This window comes from Melopsittacus undulatus, chromosome 4, assembly GCF_012275295.1.
Source record: "Melopsittacus undulatus isolate bMelUnd1 chromosome 4, bMelUnd1.mat.Z, whole genome shotgun sequence".
Classification (NCBI taxonomy): Eukaryota; Metazoa; Chordata; class Aves; order Psittaciformes; family Psittaculidae; genus Melopsittacus; species Melopsittacus undulatus.
The window spans coordinates 98,773,427-98,799,768 of record NC_047530.1 but is presented as its reverse complement, the minus strand read 5'-3'; the positions used below and the strand labels follow the sequence as shown (position 1 = coordinate 98,799,768).

The window sequence follows — 26,342 nt, the reverse complement described above, 5'->3', positions numbered from 1 at the left end:
CCACCCAAGCATGGCAGCTCCCACTGAGACAGCTCTCATAGCCCATTAGTACCCTCATGAATATCCCTGCCATCTGTGTTACTCATTCCCCCCCAGTGAGGATGCCAAGGTGAGGGACATTAACCCACATGGCTTTACACACCAGCATAAGAACCAGGCTACGCTTCTCACCGAAACGCCTGATTTCCTGGTATGCTGCATCACACAGGCTGCAAGACAATTTTTCCTCCAGAGGCCAAAACCAACCCCATTGTAGAGAAGCCTACAGGTTGCCACTTGGGGCAAACTTCCCAACAGCAAAACGGATTCAAACCAAGCTCCTCCAGTATGAAGGACACAGGTCTTTCATTTTCCCTACTGACTACTGTATAGACTGTAATAGCCCCAGCAGTCAAGAAGAAACAATACCTCAAAGGGATCTTGGTTTCTATTGTGACACTTATTTATGTATTCTATTATATAACAATTAATCCAAAAGAAAAAAGCCACCACCATCATTGCAGCTGTGTTCCTAAGAAAGCAGCGGCTATTGCTGGATGTTGAAAGCAGCCTCCTCCTCTAGAAGAGCATTAAGTAAAATCTGAGTAGAGTACCCTGCTCTCCCTTGGGGCAAGAAGTGAAACAACTGGTTTTGGGATCCCAACAGACTTGGGCATGAATTAAAGCTGAATCATTCAACCTTGCCAACAGTAGGCATTCACAGAGGCAGAAGAGCTGGGTCCTGCAGAGCTCTGGTTTTGAGTTCAGAGTACCTACAATGAGTAAGACTCTTCCAAGTTTGGTATTTCAAAGCTAGGCACCCACTCGCTAGTGTCTACACTGGATAATCATAGAATGGTTAGGCTTGGAAATGACTTTAGGATCATCTAGTTCATGTAAAACATGTAGATAATGACATCCACACCGTCCTGGAGTTGCAAGAAGGCACCAACACCAGTGATGGAGACTACACAAGCACTCGAGGTTCCTGGCTTTTTCCAAGCAGAAGGTTAGATTGGGATGACTTCTTTTCAGCACAGAAAAAAATCTTTTTCTTTGACTTCACTGATTTCTCTTGAGAGACAACTATAATTTTTGCTGTTGTCAATCCCTGGTACCTTGTTACGACAGATGGTTGCAGCCATGGGATTCATCACAGCTGGATGCTGTGAGCTTTAAAGGCATATGCCCTTTCAGATAAAGAAGACGAGCATTCTGGGGTGCACTAGGAAAAGCATTACCAGCAGACCAAGGGAGGTCATCCTTCCCCTCTATTCTGCAGTGGTGAGACATCTGAGATGATGTATCAAGTACTGGGCTCCCTAGTACAGGACAGATACAGGCTTACTGAAGTGAGTCTAGCAGAGGGACAGGAAGATGATTATGGAATTGGACTATCCATCATATGAGGAGAGGCTGAGAGCTGTGGCTGATCAGCCTCAGGAAAAAGCCCAAGGTGGCTCTTATTCACATGTATACCTGACACAAGGATGTAGAACAGATATGGCTGATGTTTGTATTGGTTATAAAAGAGTCTATATTTAAAAAACATGTCTTCAAAGTCATCAACAGACCAGGATTATTTGTAACATCTGGACAAAGATGCAAACATTTATCACAACTTTTCCTTAGTTTGTTCTTTGCAGTTTGGTTTGGTCATAGACCAATACTCGCCAGCAACTCACTGTCCATGGACACTCATGGCAGAATTCCACATCTCAGTCTCCCCACTGCATTTAGAGCTGAGTCTCTCTGCTTTTACTTGCATTGTACTTAGATGTCAGCAAGGGAACTCTTGGTCTCCACATATTCAAGTGCTGCTCTTTTAACAGCCAGGACACTTTCTGTTGTACCAAATTTCTTCTCATAATCCAGGTAACGTTTAAAGAGGAATTTCATCTTCTTTGGTGCCAAGCTCAGGTGTACAACCCTCTCAAAGATGTCCCTGCAAGAAACCAAAGTAACTCAGAACACTGTGGTGGTGACAGCTCTCAATACAAGCCCTCAGTCTTGCCATTGAGCAAAGAGCAGGAAGTGAGGGAAAATACTCAACCTGCTTGAAGAAGATTCCTGACATCTGGCCAAACCCTTGAAGTAGAAGCCTTCTATCTGCTTGCAGAACATTAAGGCTGCTGGTCAACTTAAGCTAAGATCCAGCCACTGTATTTGACCCTCTGTTTGTTTAAGTAAATGTAGCTGGCTCCATAGTGTAGGAAGCAGGACTTCCTTTTGTGAAGTCTCAAAAAAGAGAAGGCAAGAAAAAAAATCTCCATCTTTATGTTACAGGATACACTAGGGATCGATCTCACCCTTCAGGTACAAGGCAATCCCTCTGGAGGGACAGATGAACTTCAGTGCAAGTCCTCTAGTTTCTCTCATGTAGGCCACTACTTACAAACCAAGTCTCTCTCTGCCCTATGGATCTCCTTGGCAGTCTCCTCAGCCCTGGCAAGGATAAGCACTTCCATACACCCCAGTTTTCTTTCTCTAGGTAACAAAAATCCTCTTTTGCTTTGCTCTAGGAAGCCCTATACATGGTGCAGGGTACCTCTGCTCTCTTCAGGTGTTGCTCCAAGCACTGTACTCTGTCCCTTCCCAGCATGCTGTAGCACAACTCACCGTACTTCCTTCTGGCTGCCATGTTTGATCATGATGTCTATGTAGATGGACCAGATGTCTGTTCGCTTGGGATAGCTGCTGAGGGTGCTCTCAAAGAGAGCCTTGGCATGTTCTGCGTCCCCGAAACGGAACTCCAGCTGTGCAAACCTTGAAATGACATCCACATCTGGAACAAGTAATGACATGTTAGGGTATCACAATAGTTCTCTTCCCTACAAACAAACCCATGAGTGGCAATTACACAGAACTGAGGAAGGCACAGAGACAGCACCACCTCTACCCGGAGAAAAAAGGCTCTATTGTAAAGTGGTTCTGGACCAAGGTGGAATCAAAATGGGAGAGAGAAGGGTCATACTTCACTTCCCATTTCAGCTCTTTGCACGAGACAGAAATTTATTCTTAAATTCAAAATGCGTCTTGCAGCATCCATGTGCAGCCCCTCAAACTAGGCCAACTAAGCTTTTCTAAAGGGCTGTAAGAATCAAAACAGCTTTTGCTTTAGGTGTTTTAGTTTTGCCCATATCAGCAAATTCTACTACAGGAGGATTTAGCACTGATATCCACATTGAAGTTTCCCCTTCCCTGAGAGACAAGGGCAGCATGTTCAGCACCAATTAGTTGCACTTTTCACCTATTACAAACATTGTCACAGGCAAAGGTATCAGAGAGCAGACCATCTACTGTAGATCTGTCAAAACACAGTCCACATTAAGGATGGGGAAGAGTACTTACGTTCTTTGGTGGGCAAAGCCTTGACAGCACGCTCCAAAAGCCTGTGTGTAGCCTCAGTCTGGCCTTGCTTCAGGAGGAAAGAGGCATATTTCAGCCACACAGACTTCTCCTGACGGAAACGCTTCAGCATTGTGTGGTACAATTCTTCTGCTTGCTGTAAGGGCAGAGTTGGGTTAGATCACACAGATTCATAATGAAGCCATGTAGCTTTAAGACTTTTACTCTTGGCCCAGGTACCTCTGAACACTTAGGCCAGAAAAGCAAGTATCAGTAATTCCTTGTCTGCTGTCAATCATAACTACTAATTTCAGTTAGGAACAGGAGAGGCCTAGCATCTGACATCTGTAAGTTTACACAGCCAGTATTGGTAGTTTACTACCAATGACGTGGCTGGATGGGACACATAACTGGCACCTGCTGACATTACCTTACCTTGTACTTCTCGGAACTGGCATATATGTCACACAGATGCTGGAAGACTTTCAGAGGTTCATTGTATTGAACAGCTCTCTCAAAGACCTTCATCAGTGTCTCCTCAGTACCATACATGTTCTCCAAGTTCAGCAAAGCTACCCAGACATTCAGCTTCTCCTGTTCTTCCCTTAAAGCAGATGTAAACAAGAATATTTAGTCTTTCACCAGTCTTCATCAGCTTTTTGCAAACCACCTTACAAAGACTCATTGACTTGTAGCCTGCCTCCAGCACAAAGGAAGGGGGCATACTGTTCACTGAAACACCACTTTTGGAGCAGAGCACAGTTGTTTCACACTACAACTTTGGATCACTGTTGTTTGTAATTAGAAAACACAAGGATGAGTCAAAAAAGCACAATATACTTAATCATGGTTTAGAGATGATTTAATATACAAGGGTGCAGCCCTATGAAAAAGCAATAGGAGTTTCAGTTTGTTTCATGTTTTGATTTAAAGACAACATCACTGACAGCATTATGCTCCTCCAAACCCTTCTGACTGCTCAGAAGTATGTGTGCACTCAGTGATACCCTGGGGGAGTTATCGCAACCATGAGCTGCAGCAACCAAGCTGCAGGCCAACTGTGGTGATTCAGGACAGATCTTCAAAGGAACAGCTGACAACTGCTACCATTTAATCCTTTTGAGCTCACTGAAACAGACTCTGCCACTCCACACTTACATGCATACACACTGATGACACAACCAATGGTCTCCCACAACAACTACCTCACCATCATTTGTTGGGGCAAAGAAAGGCAGAGGCCCATTATTACCTGAAGCTGATTGTTTTAAGTGCTCTCTCTGCCACAGCTCTGGCCTTCTCAATCTCAGTAGCCTGAAGGTGAAAAGCCATGTACTGTAGCCAGAGAATGGAGCTGTTGGGACTGCTCAGCACCAGGCGGTCAAAGTCATCTGCTGACTGGGGCTGTCGACTGGGGTCCATCAGAGCTGCCTCTAATTTGCACAGCTCCTTCTCCTTCTTCTGCTTCTCTAGCTCCTTCTCCTTCTTTGTTTGTTTTTTCCGCTGAAAGAGCAAAAAAGAAGGACTGGAATAAAGCAGGCACTACATGTGGGAACAGGCAGGCTTGCAGCTTTCACACGAAGAGATGAAGCCAATTGTTTAAGAGGAGGAAAATGGTACATGCAACTCCAGCCCTTCACATCTCCAAGCAAAGCAACACTACGTGAAACCTCATTTATTTTAATGAAATACATTGAGGGACCAACTACATTGCTAGTCTTGTACCCCAAAAGCAGGATTCACACTCCACCCCTCATTCTTCCATCTTTACCCTCCTGGCCAGTGCTCACCACCACCATTCACTCTGTAAAAATCCATAATACCTGGGGAGAATTTGTGCTAGGCTGGGGGATGTTGCTGGATCGCTAGAGTGACCCAGGTCTAAACTGGGAACTGACACTACCATAGCGCTCTGCACAAGGCAGCTACACCTTCGACAACAAAGCATCAGCAATGCACGGCCTTTGCAGAGGTGAGTTTTGAGGGACAGGGGAAATCCTGAAAAGCAAGCATGAAAGCAATTCATGAGCTTGTTTCTGTTTTTGTTGAATTGCTCAGATGGGAAAACTCTTCTAAAACAGTACAGCATAAATGAGTTTTCTGGTGGCTTTCTAAATAAGAGGACTGTAATTTGAAAAGATTTTTCGCCTTCAGGTTTTCCTGTAAATTTACAACACTCAGAAAGGTAAAAAACCCCAAAGCTGACATCAAATACACAAATTTCAATTTCATTAAAATGTTTTTTTTGACCCTGAATAATTTTCTTTTCATGGCAACATGAGAAACCCTATTTTCATGCAGCTCCGCTAAAACAGGGGCTTTTGTCCTCTGCTTCAGAGATTTCTGCTGCTAAGCTCAGTGCTTGGGGTAGTTAAGGGAATTCGGTATTAACTGTCAGAGATGTTCCCTTGGATTAAAAAGCTTTGTTATGGAACAGAGACATGCAAATACCAAGACATCACATTACAGCCACCATGTGGTGTCTCCTGTACAGACAACACTAGTATACAGTACCTTTGAGTGTGGATCCTCCTCCTCCTCGCTCTCTGAGCTCTCTTCCTTCTGATTCAGCACAGGTATATCCATGGCATTCATATCCTCATCCCAGGTGAAGCCCACAGAAACCTGTAGCCTGGGAGCTTCACCAGGTTTTCTTATCTGTTTGGAGGAATACAGGGAATGCCACGGTTTTTAATCTGAAGTTTTTCCACTGCAATAGGACAACTGCTGTTTGCTTGTGGCTTCTCTCTGGCCAGTACTATTGACCTCTCACACTTGCAACAGCCCACCAGCAAAACATTAAACTCTGGTCACCTTTGGTGTAATTTAAACTCAATCTATCTCAAGCCATTTTGAGACAACACAAATACCAGTCTGTGTGACTGCTGTCCACAGAAATTATACTTATCGTCATCCAATCAAAACTGATGCACCTCAACAGGCCTGGAAAGTCATTTCAAGCTCAGGTTCTCCTCCAAACTTCTCACCTTAGATTTCTTTTTATCTGCCTCTTGCTCCTGGTCATCCTCCTCCTCTTCCCGGTAATATACCTCAATTCCACTGTCATTTTCATCTGTGGGGCAGATCTTCCTTTTTTTTGGCTTTGCCTCCTGCAGCAAGAGGAAATTAATGGATGGTGGAGGGCAACAACTGGGATAAATCACAAAGGCAATTCTGATCACAGAGTTAAGAGTGAAAGCAGAGAAAGTGATGCCCTGGGCACAGCACCTCCCACTATCCTCTCACATAACAGAAACAACAGAGAATAAACCCATGGTCACCTACATACAATGTCAAGACCAACAGAACAGGTCCACAGGCAACATGATTTGGCTGCTAATTTAGTTAACTCCTACCCAAACTGAATGGTTTTCTCTGACCTTCAATACAATTTAATCTTTTTTTTCCTACCCTGTATAATACCTCAGCCTGTTCCCAGTGGATATTCTTAGTTCCTCCAGCATGTGAGCCAATCAAGTCCTTTGGCATGTCCTGTGCAATCACATCCATACCTGCTCACTTTCAGAGTTCCTTATTCTCCGTTTTGTCTTCACCTTAAGCTGTTCTCTCTTCTCTCTGGCATCTGCCTCTCTTTTCTCTTCTTCTGCATCATATCGTGGTAGGCCCAGGGATTCAGGCAAGATGCTTGGCATCCCAGTGTCCTCAGGCAGGAGAGAAAGCTCGATATGTTTTTCTTTACCATTTACACTGTGGTGCCAGGAGTAGCAGAAGACAAGGGGAAAAAAATAAGTAAATATCAGAGCATTTACAATGACTACTATGAACTTCTTTCAAATCTTCCCAGCTTTTATCCTTCCTCTTTCCATTCTCTCCTTTCTCCACCATCTCCTTTCTACTAATTCATAGCCCCCCTTAAAGAACATTGGACCTACCCAAGCACCTTGGCAGTGAGCAGCTTTCCTTCAGGCAGGTATTTTTCATATAAGGAGTGTTTCTGTACAAAGTAAGGAGAGACATTCTGGAACAGTATGCGGCCCAGAAGAGAAGGGGACAAGCTGAGAAGAGAAATAAAACCAAAAATAAGTATTTCACTAGTGGGAGAAAAGCAAAAGCGCAATGATGGTATCTGTGGCACCACCAGTTCTATACAGCAACACACAAATGTTACCTACTTTAATTTCATAAGCTCAATAAAGCAACAATGACATCTTCATTCCCAGGAGCAAATTCATTTTGCAACATCACACTAGGCCAAAGACCACCCCCAAACAAGATTCCAGAATCATCCATTCAAAGTAAGTTCTCTGAGACCCCTTATTTATCAGATTAATTTCCTTATGCTACTCACCCAAAGAATACACCTGATGAAGTAATTGATTTGACATAGCCTCTCACTAGCTGGCCTTTTTTAACATCCTTAATACATGTTATTTCAACATCCTCCACTTTGCTTTTGCTCTTTGGGTTTAGCCTAAAAGAAAGGAGAGTTTATAAATTAAAGCACCTATCTGAATAATCCACGTCCTGCTCTGAATATCAAAAAAAGAAATCAGTATTAACAACAGCTTGTGCTTTCTGGAAAATGTACCAGATCAGAGACACCCTTCAGTTTATTCAAATGTACTAATGGACTATCTGCATCTCTGCCAACCTATACATAACATTAGGAAACAGACATGCTGCTGTAAACAAAACCAAACAAAACAGATCAGCCTGGCTTCCTCTGCCACTAAGAAAACCAGGAGAGTAAATTCCTATCTGAAATTCTGCAGAGCACTAGTTGTTTTTTTTTCCCCCCACTTATTTCTAAGGTAAGTCATTCCACATGCTTTATGCATTTTTGTTCCTTAGAAAAGACAAAGCAAGAGGCTCAGTTTTAAGACGTATTTAAGACCACATGGGCTATTTAACCAAAATGGTTAAAATGCAGATGAACACTGAAATGTAACATGTTTGTATTGCAAATTCAATAGTGGAACTTTCCTTTTCTTCCCAAATAAATACACAAAAGAAGTTAGGTCAGGTCTGGAAACTACAATAAACAGGAAGATCAGCTCTACATTAAGGGTCAAACATCTCCATGCCAATACACAGGGAAATCTTTCTGAAGTAGGAACAAGTCTCATCCTCCAAAACGAAAAAATGAAACCCTCTTGTCCTTGTCCTTTTAACACTTCACACTAGTCCACCTAAATCGACAGTTACTGTATTTTACAATCCTTTTCTTCACTAGGAGATCAACAGACTGGAGGGATGACACATACCTGGATTGGCGGAGAGATAACTGGATTTTGCCATTCTCATTGGAGAGGATGTAACACCTGCATGGCAGAGTAAGGGGAGAAAACAGAAAACCTGTTAAAAAAAGCCACAGGTAAAATAATAGGTATTCTCACCAGCAAAATGATGTTCCAGAGGTAAGAAACTACTCTGTCCCTTGGAGCATGTGCTGTTTGACACAAGCTAGCAGGACACAACAGTTCATGAAATCAGCTAAAGGGCTTTTTGAAATATATCTACTTGTTTTACCCAGTCTCTATTGCTAGTATGAAAGAGTTGAAGATTGTTACAGCTGAATCACTTAGTCTGTGGCACTCTCCAGCATTCCCAACCAGTCTGTGAAGTACAGAAATGAAACTATTTGTGCATTACAAATGTAAAGACAACTGACTTGCCAAACAACTCACAGAACCACAGCAGAGCTGGGATAACTGGCTTCGCTCAGTTCCATCAGCAACTTAGTTGCTGCTCAAAACACAGTTCAAGAAGGGAGCTGAAAAGAGGCTTGTTCATATATAGAAAAGGTAAGGTTTTCACCCAAACACACAGAATCATAGAATAGTTAGGGTTGGAAATGACCTTAAGATCCTCTAGTTCCAACCCCCCTGCCATGGGCAGACACACCTCACACTAAACCATCTCATCCAAGGCTTCATCCAACCTGGCCTTGAACACTGCCAGGGATGGAGCATTCACAACCTCCCTGGGCAGCCCATTCCAGTGCCTCACCACCATCACAGTAAAGAATTTCTTCCTTATATCCAACTAAACCTCTGCTGTCAAAGTTTGAACCCATTACCCCTTGTCCTATCACTACAGGTCTGAAGTCAGCGTTACTTTTAGCTACAGACTGAACCTTACAGGTCTGGCATCCAGACCCAGGCCTGTAATCAAAGGGGGACATTTCTAAACCCTGCAGCTTGAGGGAATAGGTGAACTGACCTGACAATCTTGCCAGCTTTGAAGTCACCCAGAGGGTCCTCCATGTAAGTATCACTCAGGTGAAAGATGCTGACTTTGCCAGTCTTCCCACCTGGCAGCGCAATGGTCAACCCAATGTGTGGAGTCACCTTTGTTACCATACCTACAGTGATGGTGCCCTGCTCCAGTGACTGAATTCCTGGAAAAAGTGAAGGAGGAATAGAGCTTCACAGACTTCAAACATATGCAACCAAAGCAACAGGGGGAATGAATCAGTTAAGCTGGTTTTACTTGCTTAGTCAGGTATCAAACCCACTAACTTTTGGTAAGGTGCAGTCTATGTATTCTCAGTTCACAGCAACATTTCCCTTGGCAGCCCATATAAGGTTCCTTAGTTGCAGTTCCAGATCCAGAATAACTGACAAATGATAACAAATGTACCATCTCATGTCTGGGATCAGAAGGGAATATGTTCATAAGGGCTCAAAGAGGGGCTTCATCCTGAGACAGTAGTAAAGTGATTCTTTAACTTAAAGGTCTGATCACTCTTGCCTTGCATGCTGCTACATCTGGGTCAGAGTCACGGGGGTTATTTCTGTCCTACAGGGAGGTACAGCTTGGCTCTGGAGTATAACGTTTTCACTTGAGGGGTCAGTGCACATCAACCTCTGAGTAAAACACAGGCGGTGAGGTCCTGCTGTGAAGCCTCCACTATACCTGTGAGTGACAAGTAGAGGTTTGTTTCGGTGACATCTGTTCCAGTCACTGTAGCTGATATTGCCTGGCCATTTTTGAAGCTCTTTTCTGGATGTTTCAAGACCTGACAGAAAAGACAGATTTCCACTTATTGTTAGAAAAAGAGCTCTGCACAACTCTGGTGTTTCTTCTATGAAGCTTTACAATTTCTAGGCACACCTTTGACGTATATACTTGACAGCATTGCTTCAATGGCTTTGCTGACCTGAGCCAAACCAGCTACAGGCATAATACTTACTTGTCAGAGAGGTGTAGTGATGTCTATAATGGAGTACTGGGTTATAAGTTCACATGGATGTCAGAAGCATCTAAAGTCATTACTTACAGCCATGTGTATGAAAAAAATTACATTTAACTTTATCTGTAATGGCCTCTTACCTTGGTGCTCAGAGACAGCAGCAGATGAGGAACTCTTCCTCGAATGTCAGGGGCAACCTCTACCTCCAGCCAATTCTTAAGGATGTTATACTGAGAAGACAGCACATAACCAGAGGAGACAACATGAGACCTTGGGAAAAAAAAACCCTTCCCTGGTGGGTTTGTTAATTTAAGGCTAGAAAGAACTACTCCAGTCTTAGCTCTTGCACCAAGCAAAAATAGTGATTTGCTTCTACTCTTAAAAGTATAACACTGCTGTGATTCAGAGACAAGTCCTCACAGGGGATCAGCAGAGTATTTTGTATTTCTCAAAGCCCCCTTTGCTAGAGTGCATGGTGGAAAGCATCTGCTGGCAACACATAGGCATGTCAAAGAGGATGTGGCAGCTTGACTATGTTAAGCATGGAAAATGTGACTTCCTTCTCCCTTTAAGATGCTACACTTTGCATGGGCTACACTCCAAGCTAATGAAGACCACAACAATGTCAGTGCTTCGGTTTGAACTAAGGCCCCTTGAGGTCACCCCCACTTGCTGCCTCCCCAGCACACTTCTTAGGAAGAGTCTGACCTCACCTTTTTCACAAAACAGGTGATTGTCTGTCCAACACTGTAAAGTTCAAGTTTCCTGGTGGCACTGTCTTCTTTAGGGCTCAGCACTGCTGTGACTTCCCCTTCTATTTCACTGTTTGCAAACAAAGAAAGAGGCTACCAACAAGACAGCTTTGGTCCTAATGATGATGAAGATAGGAGTTAGAAACCCAGGGGATTATGGTGACAATGCCATTGTGACTTTCATTCCCATCTCCTCCCCATCTGCACCCTTCTACAGGGAATTCATTCTTCCCTGAACTTCAGGGAATCATTCTGACATGAACAGATATGCCAAACTCTAGACTGACAGAACCTGAAGCCAAAAGGACACTTACAGGAAATCAGGTGCTAGGAGAGCTCTGTGAGGTTTAAACACAGCTCACAGGCTCAAGTTAGTGTGAAAGAGAGAGCAGGAGGCCTTGCCACACTGCATTCATGTGAAGGTACTTGCTCACGGCCAGCTCCTTCACAGATGGGAGGAGCAAGGGAGGACACCCATAAGGATATAAGGTCTGTGAAGCACCTGCAGACAGCACAGAGACCAATACTTACCTTGGTCGAATGCTGAGCTCTGGAATGGACCGTGTGAAGTGTGGATGGGTGATAGGCAGGTATCTAAAGAACAGGAAAAAGAAATTTTCTCATGATCTCCCCAGGCCCCAGTCACCCACCTGTAATCCCTGCGCACTGGCAAAAGAAAGCAGGTGTAAGCCCCCTGAAGTTACCAAAGCCTTCCTTCCAGTTCCAGTTTTTCCCAGTATTGTTTCACTGGCAATTTAGGTACCCAAAATACTCCAGCAAATTTAGCCCCTGTAGCCAAATCATAGAATCATAGAATAACTAGGGTTGGAAAAAATCCTGCTTATATTTAAGGCTTCCAGCGGACCTTCAGAGTTTAGACATCTTTTTTTCCTTACAGTCTATACTCAAGATAAATACATTGACACAGGTAGAGAGCTAGTTCACCAAAACCTGGACTTGGGGTAGAATATAATAGATTTCCTCAGGGCTCAACTACTCCAGCAAAGGTAGCTGTTAACAGCATCTGCTGACAGAGGCAACAGCCTAGAACATCTGAGTATCTGTTTTACCCTTCTCATTCTCCAAGAAGTAGTATTATGTGCATGTTTTCCCACCTGTGAGTATTCACATCTCTGCCTCCAACGACTCGAGCAGTCACCTTCTGTCCAGCTTTCAGAGTAAATGTTGGAAAAGAGCCTATGGGAACTTCATCCAGAATCCGGGATGCATGGATTGAACCTGTCAGCTTGTCATCAATAGCAACTGTAACATGGGTTGGTTTGACAGATTTAACAGTACCAGTAACAACATCCCCCAGGGAAAGAGAGTGTTTCACAGCAGCAAGCACCTCTTCTAATGCTGTCTCAGATTCATTGCGGACCCTCACAAAAACATTCTTCTTTGCTGCGCCTTGTACTGCTAATAAGAGTCCGTGGTCATTCTCCTTCACTGCTTTTAAGGTTGCAGAGATTGTTTGTCCCACCTTCAGTTTTTCTGAGTCGAAGCGGAAGGTATCATTGAAGTGAGATGCTATGGGGATAGCTGCCAGCTGACCTGTTTCCAAAGACATGATGGCAAACTCTTCTGCTATGTGCTGAACAATGGCATAGTGCTGGGAGTTCTCTGTGAGCCGCTAGACAGAAATGGATACAGTGACTTCTCCTGCTGAGACTCTGTCTCCCTCCACTCTACCTCCCACAGTTCTCAAAGAGGAAACAGTGTCATCCCCCCCCAATGCATTAATCACCTAAAGTTTGCTAGGGGAACAGAAACACACAAATCCAAAAAACAAACACATACTTGCTTGGCTCTTCGTTTTAACAGCTCTTCCCGAAGAGAAACATAGACCTTGGATGCGAGGGCATCCACATGAAGAACCAGTGCCTTGGTTTTCTCACCAGGAATAATTTTTTTGTCTACAAATGAGAAAAAGGAGATTATCTTCTGATGATAGTGAAGAATTCTGAGCAACTGAGCTAGTAGCACATGACAGGAAGGGTTGCCTGTGCTCCAGTTTAACTCCTAAATAGTGATAAAAAGACTACTTAATTACTAATTTGGACTAAGTAACTGTAACAAAGTCAGTAACAAATGTATAATAAGTCTCTTTCAAAAAAGAACAGATTCCTCCAACATTAATGGCAAGGAGCTAATAAAAGGGGATCTTTTTCATTTGGAAGGCATCTGACCCTTTCATGGAAGAACTAAAGTGATTTAAGAAGATAGAACTCTTCAATAATGCAGACAAGGCTGACTAAATACAAATTCAAGGTAATACGGGTTTTGAAAAATTATGCTAACATATGCACAAAAACATAATCACTTTAACTGCTGCTGGAAACACAGAAGTGCTGGGACATTACTCCTGCTGAAATTAGCCATTTATATTGGTTTATTCATCATCTCAGCATATACTTGCTGAGTTCTGCAGAATATGACACTTTTCTGCTTTAATTTTTGAATTGCAAAGTGCCAAAATTGCAGACCTGTTTTAAAGTCCCATTGATTTAAAAGAAAAATTAACAGCAATTTCAGATACAGCATACTCTAAGGAACATATTTCTAACATAAATAAATGAGCACACTGAGAAAGCTGGAGCTTGTATTAGTACTTTGTCTATATACAGTACAGTTTAACTAAGGATCTCAGAGCATAAACTGGACCTTACAAGATACCCAAGATCTCAGGCAGGCTGAGGTCCAGTTTAGAGATGAGGCAGCAGAGACACAGGCAGGTTTAAAGGATATGTTCCAAATCATGCAAATGGATCAATAACACATGAGGAAACCACTCTTCAAGTCGACTCCTACTCTTATCAGACTCCTCCTATGTTAGTTCTTTGTCATCGGAATTCATTTCATGACAGAGGTTTCAAAGTACAAGAGTGAAACCCAAAGCAACCAAAGACAAAACCCTGACCTCCCAAATGGTAGCGAGTGGCTGTTACAGTCAAGCCTGTAACACAGCCCCCACTGAACAGTGCTGAGCCATCCTCCTTCACATCCTGCACAACCAGCTGTAGCTCCTTCCCAGGCACCAACTCACAAAGGCCTTGAGTCATGCTGGACTCCCCTAAATAAAAGGGAAAAAAAGTGGGAAGTCAGTTTTATCTGTGTTGTTTCTTTGCAAAACAAAGACAACTTTTACCTCTGCTCAACAGCACACAAACATATATTTATATACACCTTCATAACAGAAAACAAAGTTCAGACTCCTGAATCTGTAGAAATACAAAGTCAACACTAAGAGTTAATCAAAGCAGAAACACTTTGGTGACATGAAGGATCCGGTAATTTTCAAAAGAGTATTTTTCAATCTTACAGAAACACTGGCACCTGGCATTGCATGCAGTAAAAGGTAAAAATAAAGGAGGTTAACATCAAAACCACAAACCAGACCTGTCACTTCACTATTCTAAGAAACAAAACATTAAAGACAAAAATGTTTTGTAACATTTGTAACAAGATGTCACTATAGGTGAAGCTTATAGAGAACTAAAAATTAAGTACTGTCAGATTCAAACAGATAATCAGATAAACAAATGGAGACAATGCTTCCTGTGACACATAATTAAATGGTGAATTTACTGGCATATGTCTCAGTTGATTAAATTTCACATTGGTTCATAAAGCAACTACAAACATTCACACCAAAAAAGCATCTCCAAGGCTGGAGTAAGGCTTTGGTCCACAGAACATCCAATCTCACCCTGGCCTTTCTTATTTTAACCTTCACAGGCACTTCAAGGAATCCATACTTTTGTACCACTGTTATCTCCCCTTCCTCTTTTGGTATATGGACCTCACAGTTTGTCTATTCTCCCCTTATTTTTAATTCTCTTAGAGGCCTAGCAACCTTAAATGAAAAGAGCAGCTTCTTCAGCTTGTTCCAGCTGTAATTCCAAAAAGCCTTCTTGGCTTCAATGGCAGACCCAACCCTCCTCCAATAAACTCCTCTTGGAAGACATGTCTTTGCTTGAACTGACTCACTTAAAATAAAATGGTTTTCCTTCTTTGCTCCCCTGAAGCCCCTTTTTCGTGATATGATCTCCTTTAGCAGATTATGTGAAATCTTTTACCTCTTCTTCTCAACAAATTCCTGATTTCTTTCATCTCTTTGAAGTATTGATTCAGTAGGGCAAAGCTCTCTGCAGCAGAATCGCCTGAGCTGCACTCTGACACCTTCAGATTGAGGAGCACACGCTGCTTCTCCTCATCAATGCTCATCACCTTTGCAATCACAGTCTGTCCCACCACAAAGTGGTCCTTGGTGTCCGTCACAAACTTGTCACTCATGCTCTATGCAAAGAAAACAAAGGGGCATGGGTTACTGAGCACAGCTGCTAGCTGTCAACCACCTACAGTGCTGCTCACAACACAGGTTTATGTTAAGACTTCATGAAAATGCATAAGGAAATTCAACAGACACTACCAAAAAGACATCAATTAAAAATTATTACTGAAGTTACATGAAATCCTTGTTGAAACTTAAGCACGCCTGAATAAAAGTCCTTAGTTTTATTTTGGAAGTGAATTCGAACACAAACTTAAAAGCAGCTTTTACCCTACTGGGGGAAGCTGTGCAAACACAGGACCCACAGCCCTGTTGTTCGCTCATTATGGTACCTTTGCCAAAAGCCATGCTCCAGGCATGACTGATTAAATACATGCTGTTTACTGAAGTGAGTATACTGTTTACCACTTTGGGTGCCAGTCCTGTCACACCGAAAGGGAACTCCACAAACACTCCAAAAGGCATCACATTCCTCACGTAACCAGTCAACAGCATCCCGGGCTGGATTTCAGAGAAATTTCTCACAACTTGCTCCTCCTGTACTGCAGAAATCACTGCAGACTTTCTGCTCAAGATCTGACCAACCAGTTAGGAAAAATGGGAAAAGATGAATGAAAGGAACCTGATACCAAGCAAATCTCTTGGTGTTGCTAACCACTGAGCTAGAGCACTTTTTGGAGGTTAGACAATTCAGGAACAAAAAAAATCTCACAATTCTAATTTCTGTCTTGATCTCTCTACACTAGAATTTAGCAACTGCTGTCTCTTAAGCTGCTCAGCATTAAAGGTGAGTGTTTCACACTAGCAGAAATGTCAACTTCCTAATATTTCAGTTCCGATTTTTGGTGTAAAAAGAGCAAAATATTTGTTCAGGCTGTTATAGGATTAACAGCCCAGAAGATGGTTGGGAAGATAAGTCAATTAACAACCAAGTCCTGGTTCTGATGGGATTCTAGCAGCAGCTGAGCCTCACTTCTAGCACAAGCAAGTTACTATGACTGCTCGAAGCACTGGTAGTTTGACAGGCACATCCACTTCAACACGCTAACTAATGTATCTTCTGTTTGTTGCAAATACTCTGGATTGCAGACATATACCTCCTCCCCACTTCTTTGTTTGACTGGATGGGGTGGCAAAGGATACAATACGCTCTCCATTGTCACTTAGGCACATAACTCTGGGCAGGACATCTCCCTCTTGAAGACAATGCCACAGGAGCTTGCAGGTAGCAACAAAGTCAGAAAGGTGCACTGTGGGAATTGAGGCTATCACATTGCCTTCATCTTCCAAGACAGAAACCTCTAGCCCATTATCTCTCTTCTTCAGGATTTTTACGTCAACCATCTGAAAAGAGAACAAATACAGTGATATAAAACTCCAAGTGTCCTTGAAGTTATCCCTTTCAATGCACTGGGTACCAAATGCTGTACTTAAGGGACTCTGACACTGCCTCCCTGCTATGTATGAAAAAAATCTCACATCAACCGGGCTGTGCCTAAAAACCACATCAACACTGATAGTGAAATAAAAAAGCAACTCTCAGCTACCAGAGAAATCTAGAGCTACAAATATTCTCTTGGTTTCTATTTGAAGTGAAGGGAATAATTTAAACAAGATCAGTACTGTCCTATGCCTGCATTTGCAATATCTGCAGGTGTTGGAAACTGTGTTAATTCCAAAGACAACAAGCAAGGAAGCATTTAAAAACATTTTTCTGAAGCTGGGTTTTTCCACAGAGCAAAAGCAACAACTTCTGGAGTGAGAATATCAGCAGCATGCAGAAGAAAGAGGACTCCACCTAGGAAAAGGAGCACTAATTGGTACCTCCAGAAGGACTGCCCTGGGACTCCTTTATTCTGACCTCTGACAACAGAGGTTTTGATCCAGGAGACCAGCCACACAATAAGAAATGCACAGTTAATGCTAGCTCCTGGCAACCAACAGATTTTCTTCAAAATTATACCAAATCGCTTGGAAAACAAACAGCAAAAGGTAAAAAGAAGGTAGCTGTCATTGAATTCAATACCTCTCCTATTTGATATTTCACTTCCTGTTTCTTCTTTGGAGTACATTCTTTTCTGTCATCCAGGGCAGGTTTGTTTGATAACCTGAAGGACAACAAGAGTCTTTCCTGCTCGGGCTCACATTTTAAGACCATTACTTTAACAACCTGTGGCAAAAAAAAAGAGATAAAACAAAAGTTTAATTCACCTGATACTCCTCTTCAGTGTGCTACCACTTACAAAATGAGACTGGAAAACGCATACACAGCATACTTTTTCCTTACTCCTAAGAGTAGCAGGCCAGTGGTGATAATTTAACAGGTTTGATCAGAGACAAATGTCTTTCTGATCACACGGATGGAAAATGAAAGTACATAATAATTAAATGACTTGTTAAAAGTATGCTGGAAGTCTGTAGCAGAATTGAGAATAAAATTCTGATCTCCAGATTTACAGTCAGAAATCTTGACTAGAAAATGACCCCTCTCTTTAGCCAGCCAAACAGCAACACTGAAGACAAATAAAAGCACCAGAAAAAAAAGAGGGTTGAAATCTGTATAAGCTTGTGCACAACAAAGACCAGAACCTGGTGAGCAACACGGCTCCCAGAGCGTCTGGTTTAAGATGTGTAGGATTTGAAACAAACAGGAAAATTAGAATAATGCAGAGGCAGAAAACCTCATCTTTCTGATTCTGTGGGTAGAGTTTTAAATTCCTCACAAGAAACTGCAGCCTAGACCCTGTATCACATACCATGGTGCTTCCCGCACACCGTAACAGAGAGCCTAGAAACAAAGACAGGTCTGTGAAATACTCAGAGCTACCTCTTTCACAGCCTAATGTGCTTAAATGGGGTATGATAATTACCTAGAGTGAAAGAAACATCTCTTGGTGTAGCTGGATCCTCAAGGGAAAAACCCATGTTGGAACCAACTCAACTGCAGATTTCTCTTTTGCATTCAAACACAACACATGGCATCAGTACAGTAATTACCTGTCCTTCATGGAAGACTTCATCAGGACAAGATATGGGTTCTGAGCTCAGCTCATTCTTGGGTACCAGACCTTTGACATCATTGTAGAACTTGACAATGCAGCCAAATTCCCTTGCACACACCACAAAGCCATGTGTGATCAGACCTGGTTTTGCATCTTCATAATTGGAGAGGACTGGAAGCTTTGATTGAACAAGGTTTTTCTTTAAAGTAAGGATCAGCTTCTTTCCTGCAGGATTGCACTCCAGCACCTGCAAAAATGGAGTACAAGAAGGTTCATAAAGCTTGTCTGCCATTGCCTGACCAATTCAGCCACTAAGTACAGAACAAAAGCTGAAGACCCTGTCTGGCAGCTCTCACCCGACACCTGACTTGATCTCCTATGTTATACTTCTTTTCAGGCTGTTTCAGGATCACATCAGCAAGATGCATAGATGGCACAAGCCCTTTAATCGCATCAGTCACTTTCACCTGCATCCCAATGGGTTTCAGAGCAAACACTTTACCCTAGAACACAAAATAGGAAAAAGAATCAGTAAACATAACATGAAAAGCTGACCATGCACGGGTAGCAAACAATCAAGACATTGCATTACCTATTATCATCAAATCTTATCACCCTCTGAAAAATAAAATCTTAGTCCAACCCACACTCCACGCAACCAATCTGACCCATTAACTTCTAACCATTCCATAAGGTTGTTTTACAGCCTCTTTTCATTAAGCATAGGCTCCTTCTGCAAAATCCCTATTGACTTTGACAAACTAGAATTCTTTCCAGAGACATATGCAATACAGTCATGTCTCAGACATAAGAATAACTGAGTTACTTTCTGCCCAATAGCTAACTGCAATGGTCCACACCATTTTACTGTGACTGCAAGGTGAGTTTTAGTTTCTTTCTCTCAAGTCTTTCTAAAAATGTACTCATGGATGTAAATGACTGACCATGGCTAGAATTTGATTCCCTTGGCAGCATCATGAATAAAAAGCTGGACAAAATGGGGAATGAAGAGTACTGCATTCCATTAGAGTCCTGCAAGAATTGAGCCCTCCTCAGTTTCATCTCTCTAGTCTGGATCAAAAGTTGAACACACATATTAGGCAGAGGGAATGCACATTAGCTATATCATTGTTCTAAAAATAATGACCACACAGTACTGTTTAAGTCCTTCAGAAACTCACCTGCAACACATCCCCTGTGTGGATATCTTGGTATTGCAGAAATCGGGCTTCAATAATCTGACTAGGAAAGAGACACAGCAAGAGATAACCAGTCAACTTGAAGGAAGTCCAGGACAGGAGACAGTCCCTTACTTGCCTTGTCCCATATATCCATTATCCCAACACACACACACCCCCATGCTCCACAACTCCAGAGTTCTATGTTTTACTCTAACTGACCCACCTCCCAAAACATCTCTCTGGATATAAAGTTCAGGAAGGTTCACCAAGCTCCATTCCATGTGACAGTCATACAGTTAAGGCCACCAGCCACGGCTCTATGAAAGGGAAGCCCATCACCCACACTGCTTAAAGCCACAGAGATGGAATACTAAGAGGGAAGAGAAAATTGGGCTGGAACTTGGAAGATCAAGGTTCAGTTTCCTGTCAGCTACAGTCTTCTGACACAATCTTGGCAGAAGTAGTTTAGCCTCCCTGTGCCTCAGCTCACCAACTGAGTTACAAAGACTGCTGCAGCAAAACAGTGTTGCACTCTCAACCCCCCACTTCTAATACTTCAACCAATGTTCTGCAAGAATCTATGAAACTTACTACTTCAGAGATACAATACACATTTCATCCATCAGGCTGTAGTCAATGATTCGACATTTATGTTTGCATCCTGCTTTAAATGCCCCAGGTTTAAATGATTTTCTGGTTTTTGAAAGATGTTTCAACTAGAAAAAAACAAATTACAACTTAGTGTTAAGAAAACAGAAGCACTGATAGAGCCCTTAGGTTGAAAACAAAACTGTTCCTCTACATACTCTAAGAAGCAGGTTTCACCATTTCTTCCACAACAACCCTCCTACATTTCAACCCGAACAAGGGGAGGTATAATTTGGCAAACACCTTCCACATTGGTGTAATTTTGTTATATTTGTCTCCTCCTAGCCTCCCTCCCCAGTAGGCCAAGACAGCTATGGAGGACTTGCCTCACTACCCTGACACTTACCCGTGCAAATGCAAGAGTGCCATCATCGAGCTCAAAGACAGCACCAAACTGCTTGTAGAAAGCTTTCACTGTTGACTCCTCCACCACTGCCCCTATGCGATCATTGGAGATCTGGTTTGGGGATCCCCCAGGGTGGAGGAAAGCCTGCCGCAGAGTGAGCCGCACCACCTTGGTGGTGGGGTTGATAGAGATGATGCAAGCTTTCACCTGGGAGAAGAAAATACTGTGTTCGTTAAACACAAGCTTGTAAACAGAAGAGCAGAAAGGCACACAGCTCGTGTTTGGTACCTGAACTCTCTGTCCATGTACAAATACTTCCCTGTATTTACTACTATGACAATAGCTTCACAGATGAGAGTTTTGCTTTTGTCTGCTGTTCACAGACTAGTCTGGTACCAGTGAAGCAAGGGGAACATGACCGCAAACACTTGCAAGTCTCTCATGCTTCCCAAGTCAGTATTGCATTAGCCCAGGAATTACTTTGCTCACTACAACTCTAAAGCAGCCATGTCAATAATTCAAATAAAGGATGAGAAAGGCAGCTATCATCAGCAAGATTTCAGAGGTTATTCCACAGAAATTTTGGAGAAGATGAGAAATGTTGTCAGCAATATACCAACTCCAGCCATCCTTCACTCTCCTTACCACTTGATCTGGAGAATAGCTCATGGATTTCTCTGGGTCCATGTGCATGAAATCCACAATGCCAGTGAAGAAAGACAGAAAGCTCAGTTTGATCCCAAGTGGGGCCACCTAGGAAGGGGAAGGAAAAAATGACAAAATAAGATTTCCACTCCATTTTCATGGAGTTCAGAGAGCAATTCACAGGTTTCACAGAAAGGCACTGCCAGTGCCAATCAACAAGCACAACACAAGAGACCAGAAAACCTCTAACAATTCTGCTTGCTACATTGTTTTGCAAAAACTACCCTTGAGATTTTTGATAATGTTGTGTATACTCTGAAGACCACTGCTAAGCTGTTGAATACTTTACCTAGGTAAATGCCAGAGAAGCACAAAATGGATCCTGTTCTGCTTCAAGCTTCATCACCAACTTCAGGCTGAAGCCTTTATACTTATGGCATCACAACCAGGACTGAGATCACACCTCAGATAAATGATGTGGAGCAAGTGTCTAGTAGTAAATACTGTTTGCTACTGTAAAGTAATTAAGCCCAAGTACAAAATTTTCCAGAACACTGACTTCCATCTCTATTTCAGCTGTCTCTCTGTCTCAAGAAGGCTCAAACACACAACACTCCCAAATCAAATCCCAACCAGAGCTTACCTTCTGCACTCGAGCTTTCACCACCAGCCCTGGCAATAAATTAGAGAGTGACCAGTTCTGTCGTTCTGTTGCAAGGGATGAGGCAACCTCTGATCGATCAATGGACAAAAGGACCACTCTTCCCCCGTTCTTTACTTCCACAATGACACAGTTCAGATTCTGGCCAATTTTCAAGTCAGACCCTACAAGGACAAGTCACAGCATAAAACCTCCACCAGGAACATTCAAGGATTCCCTTCTACTCTTTCCAAATCTTTTTCAGAGTTCCCTCTGTTTTAAGAAGTTAGAAGTCCTCTCAGTTTAAGTGAAGTCTACTGCCATCAAGGATGGACAGACTTGGAACAGTAGCATAATCTGTCAGAAAACAGGCTGAAACCCAGCAGTTTGTTGCAGACCACCACCACAAAACTGTTTTCAGCAACTTGCAATGATTCCACATTGACCCAATCTCACTGAGGTGCACTAACACCACAGATAAAACAAGCTTTAATCAGTCATTCTCCACCTCACTTTTAACTCCTGCACTACTTCTTACCTTTCTTGACTGTTTTGATGTAATTTTGGGCTTTCTGACGAGGCAGGAAAGCATTAGTCCCATTGACTCCAATATCAATGAGGTAGCCATGGTCTTCCACACTAGACACGAAGCCAGAGAGCAGCTGATGGGAGAGAAGCACTGCAATTCAGTAACGTGATAAAACACCTGGGTCTTCAGAGAGTGCACATCTGCTAAGGTATTTCCCACCCAAGCACTCACTTGTTTCATAAGACAGAAAACTGATATTTCCAGAGCAGCTGAAAGAACACAATATTATTTCTTACTATACAGCTCATATGGCAGTGAGGTCTCAGCTCTACCCTTATCTGGCTATGTATGGATGGATTTCATAAACCAGAAGGGGAAAAAATTTGGATGCTCAAAACCAAAAGTAATGAAGAAATTTACCCAGAAAGAAATCATTACATAACCTGTCTATATTAAGACAGAATCAGTCAAATGGGTTTCATGAGAGACAACCTGGAGCCAAGACCCAGTACTGTTCTCTCCTCCCAGGTCTCCTATGGTAGGAAGAGCTCCACATTCTGCTCTAATCTCATGCAAGGACAAACTGAAATGCTCCCTCATGCATTATGCAAGAGGCACCCCCTAAACCTAAAGAGGCTGTGACAGACCCAGAGCACGTACCATGCCTGATGCTAGTGCTGAAGCATTCAGACTCTTATTGACCTTCTTGGGGTCTATCGACAATTTGATACTCCGACGTCCATCAGCACTCTTCTCAATAGTGGTCACAATACACCTGACCAGTGTCCCTGGAGAATACAAGTCCACGAGCGAATGCAAGTCCTGCCCAGAAAGATGATCAAGAGAAAAACATTAAAATGTTATTATTTCACATAATATAAAAAGGTGTTGTGATTTAACCCCCAACCAGCAACTAAGTACCACACAGCCCATCACTCACTTCCCCACCCCACCACCCACCTGGTGGGACAGGGAGGAAAATCAGAAACAGATAAAACCCATGGGTTGAGATAACAACACTTTAATAGTTAAAAATATCTTGTTATCGTGATATTACAAAATAATATATATATTATCGTGATAAGTTTTTATTATGAAAAGGAAAAAGAGAGACATAAACTCCAAGAAACAACTGATGAACATTACAATTCCTTGTCACTCCACTTAACTACTACTTTCTTTCTAGCAAACAGTGCCATCAGATAATTGCATATTTGCTTGGAAAAGCCAGTCCCAAGTCAAGGTCTGTCTACATCAGCACTACACAGCAGCATGTTGCATTCATAAACACACAGTTAAACTGCAAGCACTGTACTACTTGACATGCCCCTCAGAAACACTTGCACCCTCACATCATTTCCCAACCACTTCCCTAACTTCTTTCCATCACTGCTTACAGCCAGGGATCAGTATTTAGCTTCAGCAGCAGATAGGCAACACAAACCTTCTCATGTTCAACAGGCTGTCTATAAAGTTCAAGGATTATTTAGCCACAGCTAAGGCACTGCAGGCAGTCAAATTCAAGTCAGCAGCAAGACACCATAAACTAAGCAAGGATCCTAAGCAAGACTTCAGGATTGGTTCTGAGGTACTACAAACAATCCCTACCTCCCAGGCACAGTCACAGACACAATCCAAGGTCTTACCTCCAAAAGTTCTCCTTGAGCCACCTGCTTGCTCAGTAGTTTGCTGTAAGCATCACTGATCTGTGTGACCGGCACAAATCCTGAAAGTCCATTAGGCAAACTTACAACTAGCTCGTAGTCACTGACCTCTTTTATACAGCCAAGGAGCAGCATCCCCTCACAGAGTGCCTGGGAAAGCAGGAACAATAGCATACTGTGGTTATCTTGACAAGTCATTGATAACATGATGGTAAGGATGTTTTTGTCCTTACCTCAGTGAGGAAGAACATGTCATTTTTACATAGCCCAGAAGAGAGATGCATACAGAATCAAACATTTTACCACAAACCTCGATCATCAATGGCTCAATAGTCACAAAACTTTCTTTAGCAGCAGCTATGTTGTCTGCCTTGAACTTTTTCTGCTTTCCTTGATCCTTTTGGCTCCTTTTCCTTTTCTGGGACTTTTCTTCATGGCGAACCTAAAGCAGATTGTAAGTAGAGAGTGTAAAATATAAAAGTGGATAAAGAGATGAAATCTGCACTAAGGCAGAACTCCATTGCCAGGAATAAAAGTAGAAGCAAATACTAGGATTGGAGAGAAAAAGAGAACCACCCTGGTAACTGCTACAGACGTACATGTAAGTCTTTCAAAACATCTCCTTTGGGCAGAAGCTTATCAGTTATGAAACTGTGAATCTTGGGAATGGAAGAGAGTGGCACAAGATCTGCATCACATGACTAACAGAAAGACCAAACTTAGTCTACACTCACTAACACCAGCCTCATGACATAAGCACCTTGGGGGAAAAAGTGCTTGTGGATAGTTTAAACACTAAAGCCTGCTCAGTAATTTTGATCTAACTTTTTCTGTTACCACATTCAACATTGGGGATCTTTAAGCAATCAGGAGGAAGGTACTTGTCAGACATTATCTCTTCTTGCAAGTCCTTTCTATAGTTTGTTATAGAAGTGAGGGATAGGAAGGATTGCAGGTCACATTTTGAGAGTGGAAGAGCCCTGAGAAGAGTTAATCAAGAACACACAAATAACATACATCAAACAAATTGTCCCGCTCTAACTTTGTGTTGGATGTTTTTCCCTCTGTGGGCTTTTTCTGGATGCCCCCTCGAGGAAAGTTTTCTTCCATGGATGCCATGCTTGCACTTCTGTAAGACAAATGATAAAAACAGAAATTTGACGTGTAGTTGTTAGGCTTGTTCCTCATAAACACTGAAGAGATATAAGAGTGAACTACCCCCAAACTAAGAGAGAATTCAGATTACAGTTGGTCATTGACAGAACATAATCCCTGAATGCATTTAATATTTGATGACACTAATTATTGCAGTGGTCCATCTAAATATATGCATCCCTAACACTTTTTACTATTACCCAATTCTACAGGGTGATAAAGACTAAAGTATTATTTTTAAAGCATACAGATGCACCACATATTCATTAAACTGTTTGAACCATAATTTTCCTGAACAGTGGACAAGCCAAAATTACCAGCTGCAGTCACCAAGGAGAAAGTTATGAATGAAACTAAGCAAGCACAGTATGCAGTTTTACTTCTTGGATACCAACTGTAAGAGTAAGCTATAAGACATATACATATATAGTTATATATATATATATAATAAAGTCTATAGCATATATTCTATATAGAGAGAAGTATAGAGTAGCTTTATTACGTACATATGACAGCACCATAGAATTGACTAGGCCAGAAAAGACTTAAGATCATCAATTCCACCCTTTACCCCTGGAATGCCTAGTCCACCATATCACTAATATAGGTATGCTTAACCTTACTACACTACCATCAATAAACAACACCTCATTCACCAGGTCACGATCCACATGCTATACATTACTCAACAGCACCTCTACAGCAGCCTGCACTGACACAGGACGTTGTCAAGTTTAAAGCAGTCCGCAGGCATAGAGAACTCATTTACACGAGCAAGCACACACAGCCCTGAAGCTCACGGCGGCACGCTTCAGCAGAGGGCTCGCTAAGCCGCAGAGACCCCTCCAGCGCCGGTCCCCGAGCCACGCCGCACGAGGGGGGGGGCAGGGCTGGGGCTCTGCCCGTAGGAGCCTCACCTCCCCGGCCGCCGCCGCCGCTCTGTCCCCGCAGCGCCCCGGCCGACACCGCCGGGACACCGCGAGCTACACACGTGAGCACGGGA

The 26,342-nt window shown here is 42.6% G+C and overlaps 1 protein-coding gene across 1 annotated transcript; it reads right to left on the bottom strand.

Annotated features, from left to right (window-relative positions):
* Positions 1-1,498: 1,498 nt before the first annotated feature.
* Positions 1,499-26,342, bottom strand: PDCD11 (programmed cell death 11). Its single transcript, XM_005154545.3, has 36 exons — positions 26,257-26,342; positions 25,202-25,313; positions 24,495-24,626; positions 24,167-24,334; positions 23,181-23,342; positions 22,530-22,653; positions 21,995-22,176; positions 21,352-21,459; positions 20,707-20,913; positions 20,304-20,428; positions 19,713-19,773; positions 18,888-19,034; positions 18,527-18,778; positions 17,556-17,699; positions 16,673-16,873; positions 15,935-16,105; positions 15,315-15,534; positions 14,156-14,308; positions 13,036-13,151; positions 12,351-12,868; positions 11,767-11,829; positions 11,197-11,305; positions 10,624-10,713; positions 10,207-10,309; positions 9,511-9,688; positions 8,553-8,609; positions 7,637-7,759; positions 7,221-7,343; positions 6,840-7,035; positions 6,315-6,437; positions 5,842-5,985; positions 4,580-4,830; positions 3,763-3,931; positions 3,331-3,484; positions 2,599-2,764; positions 1,499-1,924 (listed from the first exon to the last, which is right to left on the bottom strand). Exons 2-36 carry the CDS (start codon positions 25,301-25,303, stop codon positions 1,753-1,755), a joined length of 5,514 nt encoding a protein of 1,837 aa, XP_005154602.2. The 5' UTR covers positions 25,304-25,313; positions 26,257-26,342; the 3' UTR covers positions 1,499-1,752.